The sequence below is a fragment of the Coturnix japonica genome, chromosome 1 (genome assembly GCF_001577835.2).
Source record: "Coturnix japonica isolate 7356 chromosome 1, Coturnix japonica 2.1, whole genome shotgun sequence".
NCBI lineage: Eukaryota > Metazoa > Chordata > Aves > Galliformes > Phasianidae > Coturnix > Coturnix japonica.
Window position 1 is genome coordinate 156,978,914 of NC_029516.1, and position 19,556 is coordinate 156,998,469.

Consider the following 19,556-nt stretch of genomic DNA (forward strand, 5'->3'; position numbering starts at 1 on the left):
GGATGGACTAGAAGTGTCACCCACAGCCTTGTAGCCAAACTGGCAGCAAACCTCAGGTTACTGTGCAGTATATATTCTGCACTGTTCCAGAACAGCACAGCCCGTCCTTTGCAACACAGAAGGGAGAAGCTCATGGCTCCTCTCTCTGTTCTCAGCTTTTTCACATGCACTGCTGTGATATAGTGCAATTTTGTCACTTTGGGCTTCTGTCCTATAGATGGCACTGTTACCATTTCCAAGAGGGACTGCTGCTGGACACGCCGCTGAACAGCGCTGAAGATGGGTCAGGACCATCACCATTACCGTGCATAACAAGCCAGAGAGGGTCAGGATCGATCCAAGCCAGAGGGGCTGTTGGTGATATCTGTTCTGAGAAGTCTGCATGGTATCATCTCCATTTCCATCAGTATCTGTCACAGTGCAAACTCAATGTGCTCCTGAATAAGTTTGAGGTAATCTCCACTGTCAACAGGAGTCATGTGTGCCTGAACTAATTAACTAACAGTTAAAACCAGTTGTCCACAGGCACTGCAATCATTACTTTCCATAGCTCACCAAATGACTATGTCAGAACTTCTGCTCTAATTTTGTTTTAGTCCATTGTTATTCATCACTGGCTTTGATTTCCCAGGCTTTTCCCCAGGATAGCAAGCTGTTTTAGCTGATGTCTAATCAATCTGTATGAAGCACTGCTGCATGCTGTACACTCTTCACTACATATCATCACTCTCTTTCTCCCACAGCTGAACATGTTTGTAAGACACCTGAGGAGGGCAAAGTGTAGTGGGACTTGTAAGGTCAGGTGTAGTGAATGGAGAGAGGCAAATACTCAATACAAGTTGGATGTGCTGTTGGCCTCATTGGCCACCTGGGCACACTGATGGCTCATATTAAGCTGGTGTCATTAATATACATATCAGAATGGAAAAATACAAATACACACCCTGGGCTTTGCACAGACAGAACGATGCAAGCGTGACTGTGTGCGTGTGGCTAAGCTGACGTATAAGGCACTAAAGAAGTCAGAATGTGGTCTTAAACACTAGCTTGGTTCTCTGGCCATCTGTGAAGTGACCCATAAAGCCACAAACAGCCCATTCTATCTGTTCTGGTCCCTGTGTTCTTTCTCTCTTCCTTGCTGTGCATCACCAGACCAGCAAATGGTCTGTGTTGACAACATGATGCTTCAGGGCTCCCTTGGGTTATGATCCCCACAAATTTTGTGCTAGTTTTTCTTCCTCCTTTAATTCTGTAGAGGAGATTCCTCCCACTTCTGGAGCTCTTTACAGGCTGGGAATGGTCTGCCAGTTGTCCAGGCTCTGCAGTCATCGATTGCCTTTCGTGTCAGGAGATACATCCTCCTCAGAAAGGCAGAGTGGCCACCCAGCCCAACCTGCCTCTCCTGTAGGAGAGAGAGTACCAGGATGCTGTTGGCCTTCTTGACAACTTCTCTGGAATCAGACCCCTCTCACTCCTAAGTGAGTATAATTCCCTCAGCAAACTGCAGTCCTGCTCAGACCTCAAACATTCTGCATGCAGGCTTCTCAGAAACAAACACGTACAATTGTTGTTATTTTTACAATGAGAAAAGTATGAAAAAAAGCTTTTTTTCCCATGCTTTCCTAATGATTTTGCTCAAACTTTCAGACAATAATGCTGTCTCAGAAACGTCTACAGATCATATTTTCAAATGGCACTCAAAAACTTGGAAGTCTGAGTCTACATTGCAAAGCAATAAATTGCACAATTATGCAACTACATGAGCAGCCCCAGATCGTCCCATGTAGGTTCTCAAGCACAAAATACAAGGGTAGTAGAATTTTGGCATCCCTACGGCTCTCAATAGATATAGATAAGTCTATCAGTATTAAATTCAGATCTTTGGTTCTGCAGATAGCCTTCTGGAAGTGCCCACATGCCTCCAATTTACTAAAAAGGCAACCATAGTCCTGATATGGGCACCACACATGAGTGATTGAAGGATAACAACTACTGGTCTCCTGCTGACTGTGCAGCTCATCACCATGAGAGGCTGGAGTTTCTTTGCCTGGGAAATGGAAGCATAGCTATGCTCAGTCAGAACTTGGAGTGGACTCTATTAAATTAAGTCTCCTACCACATTCAATTTAGGAGGCATTCTCAGGACAGATCGAACACACACCAACAAGACGAGAATCATCTCAAAACTCTGCTGCAGCAGCTGTTCTCATTTAAAACATATCCAGAGGACACCAAGGAGATATGCTCAAACTTTCAGAATTCTTTCAGCAAATTGTGAATGATGCATGAGATGAAGAATCTCTCCCCAGTGGATGACACACAGACAAAGCTGTGCACGCACTGGTTTTTAATATATTTTTGTTTCCTTCTGCTTTAATCAAGGACACTCCACAGTCAGTTGGAAAAAAAAAGAAGAAAGAAAAGGCACCACAAATGCCCATCAGGCCCAGAAATGTCAAGACAAAAGAAAAATAGAGGGGAAAAAAATCCCTTGGGAAGTTATTTAAAACAGGACTTAAAAAAAAAAATAAAAAAAAATCAGTTCAGACAAGCTTCCCCCAGCAAGATCAGCTTGTATTCAGGGAAAAGTCTGCACTATGGTATTTGTTCAAAGGTAACCTTTTGCACTAATAAACCAAAAATAACAGAATGAAATGTTTCAGAATCTGCAAAGACTGGAGATGAGTTCTGTGTTTTGTTTTTCTTTCCCCTACATAATATATCAAACTTACTCATCTCTTTCAAAAATAGACAAACAGGCAACCAAGGATATTACTGAACCTTGGGTCCTATTGCTGATGATCATCTGCCTGTCTTACAAAGTAGTGGGGACAGTAGTCTGACCTGAAGGACATCGAACAGATAGGGATCAGGCGAGCCAGGGTAGGATTCAGAGCCCAACTAGATTGATTGAAGCAATACCTACAAGTCTTAGAATCACAGAATAGCTTGGGTTGGAAGGAACCTCAAAGATCACCTAGTTCCAATCCCCTTGTGGTGGGCTGGCTGCCAACCACTAGATCAGAGAGCCCAAGGCCCCATCCAACCTGGCCTGGAACAGCTCCAGGGATGGGGCATCTTCATACTCAGCTTCTCTGAGTAGCCTGTGCCAGTGCCTCACCATACCCCAAGTGTAGGATTTCCACCTAACATCTCACCTCACCTGATATTCATTCTCCCTTTTCCTGTCACTATCTACCTGTGTAAAAAGTCAGTCCCCCTCCTGCTTGTAAGCTCCTTTCAAATACTGGAAGATTACAATGAGGTCTCTCAGAGCCTTCTCCTCCCCACGCTAAGCAGTCCCAACCCCCTCAAACCTTTTATTCCTTTTGTCTTGGCTACAGTGAATAAATAAGCTTCTCCAGTTACTGACAATGATGATTCTCTATACCTGCTAAATGTACTCTCATAAATATTGAGTTAATGTTATTTCCACTCATCAGGAATTAAACCTTTGTAATAGTGACTGCTCTTCCTGAACTGCAGTGAAGGGGAACAGTAGATAATGGATAACATGTTGAAGAAAGAAAGTCTTTTCCTTCATCCATCACCTCTGGTTGTCTAAGTGTATGGATTGTATTTCATTTGTTTGCACGTGTCTCAGCTACACCCTCCATTTCATCTGCAAATCAAGGACTGGATCTTTCTGTACCCGCTTCATCCACAAGAATGAAGTTTCCTGAAAGTACATCATGTTTTTGACAAATGATTTTGTTGCATTTCTTCCAAGTTTCTGAACTTTGATACTCAAATACATGGTATCCAATTATGCTTCCCCTTCTGAAAGTAACTGCTGCAAATGAATTATATACTATGCTCCCACAAACAGAACTTCAGGGACTATGAAATAAACTTTTGCAAGTGAATGGTGTAAAAAGGCAAAGTATCTTTGCAATGGTAAAAAGGGCTCATTGCACTTACCTGCTTGAAGAAGTGCTGCGTTGTTATAGCAAAGACGTCAAAGCCACAGCTGGTCCGTTTAAGCTCATCTCGGATATTGCTTAATTGCCGGGTCTGCTCATCGCACTTTTCCTTCAGCTTCTGGATGAACTGCTTTTCAGCATCTCGACTCTCTCCTGGTTTGGGAGAGCACACATTTCTTGGGGTGGTTGACCTTTGCTTGGGATGTCCTACAAAAGAGAGAAGACCATTGAGGTCAGTTGCTTAATACACAAAGATGTGATCTTGACGTGTACCTCGAGCCTTTGAGAATCAGCCCTATAACATAAAAAGCTCTTGTAGTGCTCACACATGTGTGATATAACTTTAAAAAAGAAAAAGAAAGAAAAGGATTTTTATCCTAAGTTCATATCCTGCTCGAGACAACTATCCATTTATCTGCATGTTAATACACAGTTCTGAAGACGAAGCAGAAGTGGCTGAGCTCAAGGGGGGTAAGATTGCCTAAGCCATTGCTTGGCCAGTGTGTTTCATCTTTATCTTCTGAGCTTTCTGAGAGATCTCCTCTGAAAACTCCTATGGTCAGCTGGGTAACACCTCTGCCCAGCACACTGAGCCTTCTTGCTGCTCTCAGCTTCTCATCAGCTGATGCTTTTTAGCTCTTTCCTGAAGTAAGCAGGCAGACACCTTGTTTCTGTATGTTACTGCAGATGCTGAGCACCTGAAAACAGGTGAAAGCTGAACAATTCTGTGTTAGCAGGAAGGGTCAGGTATTCAAGGATCCATATACATAGTTTTATGTATGCAATTCCTGAAAAATAATAACAGCAGCAGTATCTCCAACCAGCCTTCAGCAACAAATGTAGCAGAGGACAGTCTTCTGCCACAGATTCTACTCATCCTTTTCCTAAAAAACAGAAAAATTATTTTCCCAAGCAAAGTCTCAGGAGTGCACTACTACCCTTTCAGATCTATCCGTAGCTCACATGCAGACAATGGGAGCCTATCTCCCAACTTGCTCTACCATGTTCTTGCTCAAGGCGAAGCTACAGGGAGCTAGTACCAGTAGAGATGTTCCCTTGGGCCTCAGTACCTTGTGCTGCTGCTGCCAAGAGGCGTAGCTACAAAACAGACTTTAAAATTCCTTGCACCCATGGCTTACATTTGCAAAGAAGAGGAATTTTAAGTTTCATATGACAAGACTAACTTCATCATATCAAAAGATCCAAATAATACAACAAGAAATGTCAGAGAGGGTTTTTTGGCATTACGAACCAGCAAAGTGGTTACTGTTTTTTTCCCCCCAAGAATGATGTTTTCTTACAGATTATTTCTTTCATTTAAAGGGACCCTTAACTGGACAATGGGCATTTTCACAAAATAAGCAATTCATAGAAGCAACAGCCACAAATATCTCTGTTTTTTGTATGAAACACTCTAGTAGTTTAGGAAGCATGGTCATGTTGCAACAGAAGGCATACAAAGTAGTGTAGGAGGAAGCTTCTGAAATCAGTCCAGATTTAATTACAACAGCAACACAACAGTGGGATATATTCTATTTTATTCTATTTTAAACTGCTTTATCTTTTATTTTTCTAGCACTCCTGCTCAGTGGAATATTTGAAGTGCACACCTCTGTGTTGTCCTTGTCAGTGTTATAAGCTGTCCTTGTGAATTAAACTGATCTTTTCCTTAGGGAAAAATCTGAATTTCTCAGTTCATTTAGGTCTGAAAAGTAGCTCACAAAGCTTCTTCTGCCATTGATGTTGCTCTTCTGTTGTTCTGCACAAAACAGGGTATATGTTAATGATGCTGGTCCTGGTTCTAGATGTACTTTGTGCTGATAAGGGGGGGAACAACGTAGCAGATCTACTACTCACTAAAGCCACAAAAACCCTTTGACCCACCTCAAAACTCTTAGGTCTGCTTTATTTACCTGAGTGTTTGAGTTAAGGTGCCATAGCAAGTATGTGGCCACAATTAACACAGTCTACAACAAGCAATGTGGAGTGTGACACATGTTGGAAATAGATAGTACAATCCTATAGGCACACTCATACCCACTCACAGGCCTCAGGAACCGTACTGTATAATAGATAAAATGGAGATCCCTATAAGACTGTGTTTCAAAACACTTTTGCTAGTCTTTAGAAAGATTGATAGAAATTCTAAAGACCCATTCTAAACTATTCATATTCAATCCTTATGTATGAGGGTTTTTATGACGGCCAAAAAATAGCACTGAAGATCAGGAAGCGCATATGAGAGGGCCAATAAGAGAGGGAGAACAATTTAGAAATGGCACTCAGAGATATTAGAGCCTGTTTCATGGCCACATGAAGATGTGCTGGGGTTACCTGCAGAAGCCACATCACAAAATGTGAGTGATGCATGGTATTATGTTAGTGACCCTGGTGGGGGAAAGGCTGTGTGCTGCCCCTTGGCCACTGCTGCACTCACTCCTTGTTCTGTTTAATGGCTGCTTAGGATGAATTGGGAAATTACTGAGTAGGTAAAAAGATTTTCTTTCTTTATTTGTTATTGCTGTTATTTCAAAGAATGCTGGTGGCTACTCTAAAGAAAATAAATGAAGATGAGTTTTATTTCTTATTTGATCCTTACAGTGAAAAACAATTTTGTCATAATTTCAGATAACCTCACACAGGAAATAGTAAATGAATCTGATGGAGAGAGAACAGGTACTCAACCTCGCGGGAGAATGAAGGTTTCATTTAAAGGATCGAGCCACCATAAATTGGACATATCTGATCTTAAACCTTGAAAATCATTAAGTCACCAACAGCAATGTCAGCTCCCCCAAAACCCAGCAAATATACCATTTTGCTTTCTATTTCTGGTGGAAGCAAACCAAGCTCTATTGTACCACGCCGCTACAACCACCATCAGTGATGGCTCTTAAACTGGCTCCCACTGTTATAAACACTGGTGAGCTGCTGGCCTGGTACTCTCTGCAGCAAATTTCTCTTTGGATTTTTCTTGGTGACCTCACCAGCTTCAAAACAGCCTGAAAATTACACATTTCAGAGAACAGCATTAAGTTCATCTTTTTACCCTGGCACCTGTAGAAGGACTCTGACTTCTATTGGTGCCTGTGAGGATTAAATTTAACCTTCCCAATTTTGTGGGTTCGGAAGGAGAACAATTGGCACTGAATTTAGTAAAAATGAAGAGATTCTTGATGCATGTTATGGGAGCTAAAGAACTCCTTCATCTGTTTTATAATATGCTGTTGAATGAGGAAACAAGGAGCTCCAGCCTCCATATCTGTTAACTACCATATTGCCGCAGAGATGATATTTAGATTATATATGTACAGTCTGAAAACTGAGGTTGCAGATAAAAAAATGCCAAACACAACAAAATAAGGGGGGCCAGGCCCACTCATTTCAGAAGTATGTTAGTCAAAAGGCCAGCCTTACAAAATCCTTTATGTCTCCCATACATTTCTTAATGTACTCTAGTAGACATAAATAGAAATAAGTTCTTTGCATTTTAGTACATAAGCAACAACATTCTTTAGAAATACCATTACCACATGTTTGTATCCAATATTCAGGGATAAATTAACAGCACCCCTGCTGTATTAGGTGAAATCGGACCCTCGGGATGTAACGTGATAGGCCCTCCCCTGCTGGGTCATGCATATGTAAAAAAGATATGGATAAAACTGGATACCTATATAAGAGACCCTCACATTCCAATAAACGCCATTTTACTGTTCACCATATTGGTGTAATGAACAGCTGTAACTTGGTCAGGGCCATCAAGACACATTCACAAAGGGACTTGACTTCCCAGGTTACCAGATTGAGGTAACACACCCCAATAGCAGTTTGAGGACTTTCTATAGACGAACTGTTTTCCAATTATGCATAGAAATAATACAGGAAATTTAGTGCTTTTGCACAACAGTGTCAGTAGATTCCAAGTAAGATAATATCTCTCCAGGTAATTATTTGAGGTGCCCTTTATTTCACTGAATCTTTTTATACAAGAAAATTATAATGATAAAAGAATGTTCCAAAGCCCTTAAACATGTAATAACAACAATTCTTTGTTTTGAAAAAAAAAAAAAAAAAAAAAAAAAAAAAGATGATTGCAGAGCAGTAACAAAGAATACATAAAGCTATTCAGCTCATGTATCGGTATAAAAAAGCCTGCTGTACTCAGCGCCAGCTTAATGAGCCTTGGACACCATCGATCTTCACTAACAATAGTAGGTCTCAGATTTCAGTGTATTAACTAGAGATGCAAAGCCGACAAGTTGAAACCTTCCCTGAAATAGTTTTTGGGTTCATAAATACCTGGTGAGTGGAGCTTGGTGGCTGTCACTGCTGATCTCTTAGGGGAGGAAATAGCGGGTCTATTAGCATCTTGATCCTTTTGTATTTCTTTCTTCAAACCTGTTTCAAAAGAAGTACAAGTAGAAAGAAACCCATTTAATAATTCTGCTTGCGATTGCACAGATCTGTGTCATAGAATCACAATGTTGGAAAAGACCTCAAAGATCACCTAGTTCAACCATTAGCCCACCACCACCAAGACTGCTAACCATGTCCTTCCATGCTGCATCTCCAGATTTCTTGAACATCTTCAGGGATGGGGACAACACCACCTCCCTGCACGGTCTGTTCTAATGCATCATCACTCTTTATGAGAAGACACTTTTTGTTAATATCCAACTGGAACCTCCCTTGGTGCAACTTGAGGCCATGCCCTCTTGTCCTATGGCTGCTACCTGGGAGAAAAGGCCAATCCTCATCATGTTATAACCTCCTTTCAGGCAATTACAGAGAGTGATGAGGTGTCCTCTGAGCCTATTCTTCTTCACACTAAACAATCCCAGTACCCTCAGCTGCTCCTCATAAGACTTGTGCTCCAGACCCTGACACTGTCTTCCATTTTGCTCTACAGAAATGTGCTCTGGCTATTTCAACAGTGGATTACATATGGGGATCTCACACTTCAGGGACACTTAGTAGATGTCTCCCCCCCTCTCCAAAGTCACCAATGGCAACAACGGCAGCACCAGGCTTCCCTCGGACAGAGGGTCACCCTGCCACCTCTGCCTGTGTCAGGCCTTGTGAGCACAGCTGCAGACACAGCATTTGTCATGCACTGCAAACCATGGATCCTATTTCCTAGCACTGTCTCAGCGCTTGCTTGGGAAATGCAGTTGAAGAGCACAGGGATATGCGCACAGGCCTCACATCCAGCTGCGTTTGCAAGGGGATGGCACCCAAAGCTTAACAGCCTCTCCCTTTGTTCCTAGGGAAACTGTCCCATCAGTCACTGTACAAAGAACTCTTCTTTGTAACTGTGCTTTGGTCCATCTCCACCTTCCCTGCTGTTTGTAAAGTGAAGATGTTGAGGTTGTGATTCTCATTTGTGATGGATGCTTTCCACAGTGAAGTGACAGAGGGTATAAGCTCTGCATGCCTACCACCAGCTACATTACTACAGAGCAGGACAGAAGACAAGTTTATGGCACCATTTTATTACTAAAAGCTGTGTGAAAGGAACCTCAGATGGGAAGCATGAGCCAGAAGTACATCTTGTTTTGTGAGATACAGTTTACAAGGTTATAGATTTGAGCGCTACCTTTTCAAGGCAATAAGGCCTTGGTTTTGTTGTGGTTTTCAGAATGAAAATACAGTGTGCCAATGGGCCATACCTCAAGCTTACCTGTCAACAAGCACAGAAGGTGATGTGCTTTTTCTTCACACTTTCAGCAATAACAATGGGCACAGACATAACTGCTTTTGTGAAGCTTTGAATGGGGAACACCTGGGAAATCAGTTCAGGCTCTTAACTGTAATCACAAAGCAAGGAACAGCAATTCCCCGATTACAGCACAGTTGAAAGAAAGCAGAGGAAAGCAGCAGAGGAGCCCTGAGGGTTCCTTTGCTCTGTACAGGGCATCATGAGGTCTGTGCATCAGAGCCAGTGCCCATCAGGGACCCTTGCATGGGAGGGATCAGCACAGAGAACTTGAAGCAGGTTGCAAACAAAGATACAGAGAATTATCTTGGCAAGAACAGAAGAGATGGATTGGTAACAAAGTGGGGAAGTGAGGATAACTGCCCTCCATCAGTTCACAAGATTTTTTGGGTTCTCCCTCACGAGCAAAAGAATCCTGACAGAAGCTCCTTAGCAAGGAGGGATTGAGGAACTGTAGAATGGAAAACAAAGGACAGTTCCCAGAGCAAACTGCTACTGCCCTGCTGAGCTCCACACCCACAGGGAGCCCTTAGGGGAAGGGCCATCCGTGGCATCAGACCTTAAATGAGAGCTTAAATGAGACAGAGAATTTCAAGTTTAAAATAGTTTATCCGAAGATTTAAAATAGGAGAGGGCTGACGTGATGATCGGCATAGTGCTGTATTGTAGGGCATAGCACAGCAGGAGGCTGTGCAGGCTGAGCTCTTTACCTGAGTGTCCGAGAAGTTGCCCAACGATTTTCATTTACATAGAAAGTTTGATACTCCATCGTGACTCAGGAAACAAGTCACAGTTCAATTATTACAATGGTTTTGAATGCACAGAAAAAACAATAACAAAATACTCTGCCCATCATAAGTAGCCTGAAAAGTCAAAAGTTTTAGTGCACACAATCACAGTAATAGAAAAATACATCAAATACGACGATAAAAGGAAACAAAGCACCACAAATGTATGTTTCTTGAACATGTGCATCCAGCCTGTGCCCAGAGAAGCAGCCACCACCTGAGCCAACTCCTCAAGAGCTGCTGCAGAACCAGCCTAGGTATTTGCTTGTACCTTTCTGAGTCTTCAAAAGTTTGTACAATGGGATGGGCTTCAGTTTGTTTTCACACTTCAGATTGATTCTAATAAATTACGCATTAAGTATTTATTCCAAACCAGATCCCAACATGTTGCAGATGTCAAGAACAATTCAGTAGAGCTGGCTGCATTCAGCTGGCTGCCAGCTGTTGTCAGGCATATTTTATAAGTTAACAAAAGCACTTTGCACATTTAAAAACCCCAAGGAAGTGCTTTCAGGCACTCACAGACACAGATAGCCACCTCGAGCTTTCTCCTCCCTCACCCCTGACACCCACGACTAGTCATGTCCTTGACAAGTAATGGCACTCTTGTGCGTACGCCACTTGAGACAAAGCAAGCAAATCTGGAAATATGATGGATTCTGTAGAATAAGAGCAGTCTAATTCTCACCAGGGACTCTGTACATGCTGTGATCTATGAGACTGAAAGGCTTTGAATAAGTAAGTAGGTGTAGAAGAAAGACTACGTATTTGTTGAAGCAGAAAAAGCTCATGCTTGTGGTTTTCCCTGCGTGTTTGTTTCAGATTTAAAGCCTATCTAATGAGGAAAAAAGGACAAGGACTGTTACAGTGAAAAACGCATCTGATGTTAACAAATAAACAAGCAAACAAAGAACAGAAAAAATATAACAGTTCTTTGGTCTGAAAAGAAGAATCCAGGTTAACTTAGAACACTTCACATGAGCTGCAGAGGTAAGCCAGCCGCCCTTTCTCTTACTGTCGTTTTACATGGATCCCATGGCATTCTATTCTCACTTCCTCACAGAGCTGTGCTACAGCGAAGTTTCAGAGTGCAGTTCCAGGGTAAGGGACTGGAAAACCTGCAGCTGAGTTTCTCCCTTCCACCTGCAGCATAGCACCCCGTATCCCCATATTCCTCACAGGAACAGATGCAACCCAGCACAAACGTACCATTCAGCTTTTAATGGGAAGTGTCTGCAAAGGAGAACACAGCAACAGCAAGCTCTCCTCCTCCATCCCTGATAGCACACTGGTGCTCATTTTCCCCCCTCATGCTGACCTTAGATCATCCCTTACCCCCCTGGCGCTGTGTTGTCTGGGTTTTGCAGAAGCTGATTAAAAGAAGCACGTTTTACAGTGTGAGCTCGCTGGTTAGAGCTGTAATAACACCGGCCTCCTATTTTTCATCTTGACTGATTGCATTTAACAGCCTGCCCTGTTACATATGATTTACTGGTACTTGTAAAAGCTCGGGAATTGACTGGGTTGGTTTTCTGAACAATACTTTTTATTGTCTTTAATTTAATGGGCCAAGCAGAAACAAGTTGCCCAAATGAATTCTTTATCACTGCTGTCATTGCATGTGAATTATGGGGTTTCTTATGGGGAATAATACCCACTTGTCTGTGATATAAACATTAAATAAGAATTAATAGGCTGAAATAGGTATTCCATTAGACACACAAAAAAGCCCACAACAGGATACAGAGAATACATAAAAACCTTCAGCTCTGTAATTATATGGACTGATGTCTGCCAAGTCCATCCTGGTGGGCAGGGCTGAGGTCTGGAACAAGAGGCAAGCTGATCTGGTGCATCAGATCAGGACACGGAAGCCCAAGGACTTGCTGAGAGAGCACTTCACCCCTATGTTCAGGTTTTCAATGAAGAAGGGAAGAATTTGCTCAGTATCAGTCCTAATGGATGCCAGAGTATCTACCTGTCAGCAGGACTTTGCATGTTCTACCCACTTTTCTAGCCACCTTGTTGTCTACCTGAGCTCTGCAGCTAGCTGAGATACTTAAGGACTTTCCCAGAAGAATCTAGGCATGAAAAGGAAACCACAAAAAGAGGTTTCAGGCCATATGCATGCTTTCAGTGTTGTTTCTTCCTGTCCAAATTATGACAGAATTAGATCTTGGTTTCATTTACAATCTGGACTGTCCCACAGTGAGGATTAAGCAACAGAGTTTGTAAAACACCTCTCCAGAAGGGTGAGAAGCTGTTAATCTGCCTCTGAGCATTTCCTCCTGCAGATATTGCCACATTTTTCTACATTTAAAACAAAATTCAGCATGTGTGTGCATCAAAGATCACATATTTTTATCAGTGTGCAGAAGGAAGAAGCTTATATATTTTCCAAAGTGGATCTTAGTGCAAAGTTCCAGATGGAGAGATGCTTTTACCTAAGTCTTAAAACAAAATTCAAAGCAATAATGGAAATAGTAGGGACTAATGGTTATCACTGCGTTTCTCAAAACAGCTTAAAATCATAAGTGAAATTACAGGATATATATCAGTTGTTCCTTTCAAGTATTTTGCATTGTTTTCTTCTTTCCAAAGTCAAGAAACATTCAGTTCATGTCTTCAGAACAATCTGCATGACAATGGACTTCCACCGCTATTGTCTCATGCCAGAACTTTTTCATCATCTGAATCACTGCAAAGCAGCAGCTATGAAAGTCCTTTTTCATTAATTAAAGGTGATCTATGCCCTCCAGTCCAATTTATTTGACAAGCAATTTTACTGCAATATCAGGAGAGTAATCTTTCTTGAGCAGTTGTCTTTTTTTCTTTCTAATGAGAATTGGCAGTGCAGGTGGTCTTCTCAGGTAACATCTAACACATGAAAGCTTATTTTTTCTTCATTAATGTAGATAGATATGCTCCTTTTTGAAATAATTTCCTATTCATAAGCAGTTAAATATGGTAATTCTTTGTATTTGTATTTGAAATACACATGCATTTCTTACATCACTTGATTTTAGCTTTCTGTATATTTAAGAGAATGACTTCCATTTAGTGAAATACTTTCTATGCTCTTTACTTTTGTGGAGGATCCTGTCTACAATACATACAGTGTCTGTGCACCTCATCAACCCTACTTACGTAACTACCATATTGTGCACAGGAGGTTGGGTGCAGCGTGTGTTTATAAACGCACATGCAACATCAAGCTCTACTGAAATTGTTACTATGAGTAATAATTACTAGGACTGCTGGAATATTACACCTAGAATACCTATTATACCGCTGTCCAAATACACAGAACACATAGAGGGTATAATTGTGGTTTCTCTGCTTTTACCACACAGAATCATAGAATCACAAGTTTGGAAAGGACCTACAAGATCATCCAGTCCAACCATCCTCCCATTACCATTCATTACTGAGGATTCATTTTTACTATTTTTTCAAGCATTTTTGAAATACTTATTTTACCTCTCTGGTCCCTTACTGTTATCAGACTCCTGCTCTGTGATATCCAGTGCTACTGACAGATTTGCCTGGCATAGACTGGTCGCCTGTGGCAGCCACAGCCCTTCCTTCCATTTGCAATGGCAGTATAAGCAGACCTTGTACAGAGGCTGTGAAAGTAGACTTCCAACTATACAGCCTCTCTGCTCCAGGACATCCTTTTGGAGTGTGGCTTTTTCAGCACACCCACATACTTTCTCTGGCATATTTAAAACATGGTATCTGACACAATTTTAAAGGGCTTTTGTTAGATGCCTTTATTTTCCTGGGTTCATAAAGCCCAGAGCAATATGAACACTTCGCTGCCCTTTCTCCTCTTGCTTCATTTGATCTGTAGCACCTTCCTTCCAATTTAATAGAGTTCAATCTTAAAAAGATGGTTTGGAGTGTCATTGTTTAAAAGATGTGCAGAACTGTCCCAGGAATAATTAAAGAGAATACATTATGTCCTATAGAGTTCCCTATCACATTGGGATGTACAGACAGCATTCACACATTATTGCAAGAAAAGTAGAATTAGACTTGCTAAAAAACCTTGTCAATATTGTTGCTTTGAGTTATCCTTGCTTCCATCAGATACTCTATATGTAAGGGATCATAACACTGTTCTAATAAAAAAATTCTTGACTTGACCACAGATATATCTGCTGGTACTTTTGCTCCTATTAAAATCACAGCAGGGCACTGGACTAGGATAGATTTTTTTGGTTCTGTCCGTTGTGTATATCAACAACAATGTTCCAAACTTGTCAGATGCCCCTGTTCAATTTCTGCCTCTTTTTTTAACATCATGGCCCTTACTTTAAATATTTTGTTTCCTTCCAGGACAAAGCAAGAGTCAGTTTTACTCAACTGAGTGTACCTATCAATTAGACTATAAATTCACTGGGGCAGTGGCAGTAGGCTCCATCCACTGCTGCACCCAGTCTTTGCTGGTACAAAGTGCTTGTGGCAAAAGAAGCCTGAAGGCTGAAAGAGCTCCTCTGCAGAAACCTTGAAATGGCCTCTTTAAAGCTTATTGTGACAGTAGCATTGGCTGAAAAAGAAAGGCTTTTGCTGGAGATATGCAGGAGCAAATCTGATACTAATCAAGTACTATAGCCTGAAATGACATAACTTACCAATGGACCATGAGAGAGGAAAGGAAAATCAAAGGGAAAGACATTAAAAAAAAAAAAAAAAAAAGAAAGAAAGAAAGAAAAAGGATAAAGAGGATGAAAAAAACATGGTGCCACCTTTTATCTGGTCACCAGAAATTCATATATGGTGTTGATAGATCAGTCTTTTCCCACTTAGTGAGTGTAAATTATGACAGTAAACAGTTTTCTGTCAGTATGAGATAGCCATTTGTTACTGTGAGGGACAAAAGACCACATCCACCTCACCCAACTTTCACTCTGGTGGACTATCTGAGATGGGTGGTTTCAGCTTTAACCTCCCTATCAGACCCTTCGAGCCGCTGACAATAGCTGAAAACCCTTTTCTGTGTCTGTTTCAACCAAACTTTTTTTTCTTAAAATGGAGTGACTAGAATTTTCAGTGTTTAAGGCCTTTAGCTCGTATTTTGCACTGATTTTTCCTTCCCAGCTTCACTTGCAGTGTGTGTTACTGGGGGATGCACACAGTCATGAAATGCTGCCTAATGAGGGCCATACTGGATAAGGCAGGTGATTTCTGTAAAACTATTTACTTTGAATCTAAATTGGTAATCTAATGTGAGCTTGATTGAATTTCCACACTTGTACTGAATTTCTCTTATTTAAAACCTTCCTACTCTGTCCAGATATGCACTACCCCATACCCTACACCATGGAGTGATCTATCCTAACTGTTACTCTAAAGGAAAGTGATGAATAAGAACAGTCTGATTTGTCTTTCTGCGCAGTATTTCCTCTGAACAGGCATATATGAAGCAACAACATTTTAGGGATCACCATTTAAAACTCAGAAATGAAATCTGAAGGATAATCTTAGGAGAGAAAAGACAATAAATTGGGTGATAATAACAGTCTTTTTCACTGGACATGCAGTGGAAAAGAAAGATTAACAATACCAGAACTACGGATTATTTCGATGAGCAAATACATAGAGTTCATGGAAACTGAGGGGGTAAGGAAAGATACAGGCATCTTTAGGCTTTCCCAGCTCCAAGAGTCCAACTTTTAAAAAGCAGTATCAAAGTAAAGCTCTCTGAAAAACATGCTGGTTTTGGAGACACTTTGTGTCAGACTGTCTGTGGAACAAATCCAGGTAATGTTTAGGTGAAATAACCTTCTACTTCTCTACCCTCACACAAACACAGTGGTGTTTGTTTTATTCGCTAGCATTTTATGTTACCTCTGTGCACCTGAACTCTCACTGATATATATATTTCCTGGTGGCTCGCATGGTGCTGTGGTTCCGATTTTTGATGAAAATAGTGTTGAGAACACAGGACAAGGGGATATGGTTTTAAGTTGAAAGAGGGAAGGTTTAGGTTGGATGTTAGGGGGAAGTTCTTTAGTAGGAGAGTGGTGAGGTCCTGGAACAGGGACGTTGTGGATGCCCCATCCCTGGAGGTGCTTAAGGCCAGGCTGGATGGGGCCCTGGGCAAACTGATCTAGTAAACATGGAAGTTTGGTGGCCCTGCCAGGCAGGGGAGTTGGAACTTCATGATCCTTGAGGTCCCTTCCAACCTGGGTCATTCTGTGATCCTGTGAAGTCTTAGATGTTAGAGCAGTGCTTGCATTGAGTCAACGACATTTCTGCTTCTCACACTGCCCTGTCTTTAAGGAGGTGGGAATGCACAAAAAGAGAGGAGGACAAATGACCCAAATGGACCAAAGCAGGTGGTGAAATAAATTTCAAAAAAGACCCTATGCAAATGGAGACTGAATCAGCACTTTGACAATATGCCTACGAATGGCATGAAAATTAATCGAGTAAGCAGTAAAATGGCATCATAACACAGTTTCTATATTTCTTGGCGTAATAAAGATGATATTTCAAGTACTCATGTTTGGAACACCTACCAGCAGGTGCAGTGGCAGTTTTGGGTGCTGGAAGTAAGCTCCTGCGAGGAGTTGCTGCGTTGCTCGATACCTGCGTTGTGCTCTTGCTGCTGCCCTTGGGTACGTCTTTAGAAGGTGCAGATGCCTTAGGAACGATTTGTTCTTCATTTCCAAAGCTGGAACCTGCAGGAGACCAAAACTGCCCTAATTACAAGTTCATAAAAAATGCATGTGAATGGTGGCACACAAACTGAGCTTGTATTAGCAATTATAATCTACAAAAACATATTATCATTTCAACATGGGCAAAACTACATGGATTTTCTTCAGTACAAATGGTTACATAGAAATAGATCCCAACAACTTACTTAAATGCTAAGTGTTGGTGGCTGTTGGATTCTAACCCTATGAAGGACAGAAAATACCTTTTTGGCTAGCTCTTTAAAGGTATCTGCCTGTGAGGCCCTGAAGAAAATCAAAAGGTTTCTAAATCAATGACTATGGCAATTTTTTTGAGGCACTGTAGTTGCTGCAGGAGCCACCCAATACCCCCATATTAAAACTTGGACATTCCTGGCTCTCACTGTCAAGGGCAAGAGCAGGTCTCAGTGGTATAAGGCACTGAACTCTCCCACCCAGGAGAGATTTCCTATAAGTATTTTCCAAGATCACACTCAGACATTTGAATAATAAGCTGAAAAAATAATTCTGCCTTAACTCTCACATCCACTTCAATCACATTCTCATATTGAATCTTGGGTTGCCAAGGTTTCCAGTTTATATCGAGCTCTTTCAAAACCTATAATGGGTTTGCTTTCCTCCTGCATTTCCCACCTAGGGAATAATCACATCCCAGGCTCCTTGTAGATATAAGGAAATCAATCTTTTCTTAACATTTGAAAAAGGCAAAGTTGGAGTGTCTTCTTTATCTATTGAGTAGAAAGCCCCTAAGAAGCAAAAGATTGCAGCAAGTCTGAACCTGAACATTTGCAAAAGAATGAATGTTTTGCTTGAAAAATTGAGCAGAGATAGCTGCAAGGAACACACAGGATTTCAGAAAATGACTATAATTTTTATTTTCATTATTTAAGAAAGATACAATACAACACAATACTGTTTAGGTACTGCCTGCAGGGAAATGATAACATTCTTAAAATAATCGGCACATTCAAGTTCCTGGTCTTCTTAAGATTTAAGGTTCTTATATCTGTGCAAGAAAGATTTTTTTAGCATCCTTACTGAAAATCCACTAGGGAAGAAAGCTAGAAAAAAGCTAGAAAAGGAAACCCTCTTTTCTAATAAAAGAAGAATATATCTTCTGGCTCTAATAAAACCGTGTAAGTTCTTTGGTGTCTTTAGGGTTGCCTGTATATAACTTAATTTAATGTACTTAAACTGCAGTACACATGGATTTCTATGAAAACATTTGACCTTTGCACAACTATTAAGCCACATTAAAAATTCAAACAAAACAACCTGCTGTTCTCAATGCAAGAGCAGGAAAACCTAAAGCATTCATCATCTTCATGCCCAGGGGCAGATAACAACGCCTCAGCATAAGAGACAGTTGCTTTATACCCAAATTACAAGGTTTCTTCACCTGTGTAACAACTGAAAACCATGTGCTGAATTATCTGCTGATGAAAGACTGCTGACTTCAGTAAAGTCATGTCGGTGAAACAGCTGCAGCTGTGCCCAAGGACAGGGGCATCTTAAGGCAAATGTGTCTGCTTCAATCTGTTTGTATCTAACCACATCCCTCCTATACTGTACCTCTTCCCTCCTACTCCACTACTTCTGCTTTTTATTTGGAACGTGGGAGATTCCTTGCTTGCCTTTGAAGCACCTGGAAAGTAATTTGGGTTCACCTGTATAAATCGCCCTTCATTTTTGCAGACTCCGTGTTCTATGCAAAACAGCACAGCTGATTTTGCAGGAAAGTATTTAGAAGAGTATTAACAATCTGCTGGAGCTATAGGCCTTCAGTCTAACTTTCAGCACCTCCTCACTGAGCCCAACAGAATCCTACTCTAGAGGTTGTGAAAAAACACAGGGGAGAAGGTTTTTGAAGACTTGCAAGAACTACAGATGGTCCCAGCTGCACCCATGCAACCCTACAGCATTAAGGTAGTGAAGGCATGCAGAAGTCATGGCTGGAGAAGGCTCTGAGCAACCTGATCCAGATGTACATGACCCTGTTCACTGCAAGGACTAGGACTAGGTAACCTTTAAAGGTCCCTTCCAACTCAAATGATTCTATGAAGTCAAGGGCAGTTACATGCTGTATGCTGCGTATTCAGAGAAAACCATGACCAAAATCCCACAGGTACCCAGATGGTTAAGCCACCCTCTGTCTGTATGCACTCCTTAAAATCATCATGTCCTCTTCACCATCTGACCCTGCCCTGCAGTATCTTGCTTCTTGGAAGAGGAAGACTCTTATGGGTCCACCAGGAGGAACCATTCCTTTTCTAGAATTACTTACAAAATGGAACATGGTATGATATTAGGTGATATTACATGCTCAGTGGGAGCACAGGTGGAGGGAATTCTGTGTTTGACAAGAACTGAACTAGGCCAAATCATATGGGCAGGTCTTGTTTTGAGGGGAGAGAGCAAT

At 41.4% G+C, this 19,556-nt stretch overlaps 1 protein-coding gene across 4 annotated transcripts in view; it reads right to left on the minus strand.

The window, feature by feature from the left end:
- The window catches only part of MTUS2 (microtubule associated scaffold protein 2), a 221,026-nt gene that overhangs the window by 36,228 nt on the left and 165,242 nt on the right, over window positions 1-19,556 (minus strand). For all 4 annotated transcript variants that reach the window (XM_015851998.2, XM_015851995.2, XM_015851997.2 and 1 more), the window contains exons 5-7: window positions 16,958-17,119; window positions 8,226-8,324; window positions 3,922-4,130 (exon numbers count right to left, since the gene is read on the minus strand). In XM_015851998.2, coding sequence (XP_015707484.1) covers window positions 3,922-4,130; window positions 8,226-8,324; window positions 16,958-17,119 — 470 coding nt within the window. The remainder of the gene's footprint in view (window positions 1-3,921; window positions 4,131-8,225; window positions 8,325-16,957; window positions 17,120-19,556) is intronic.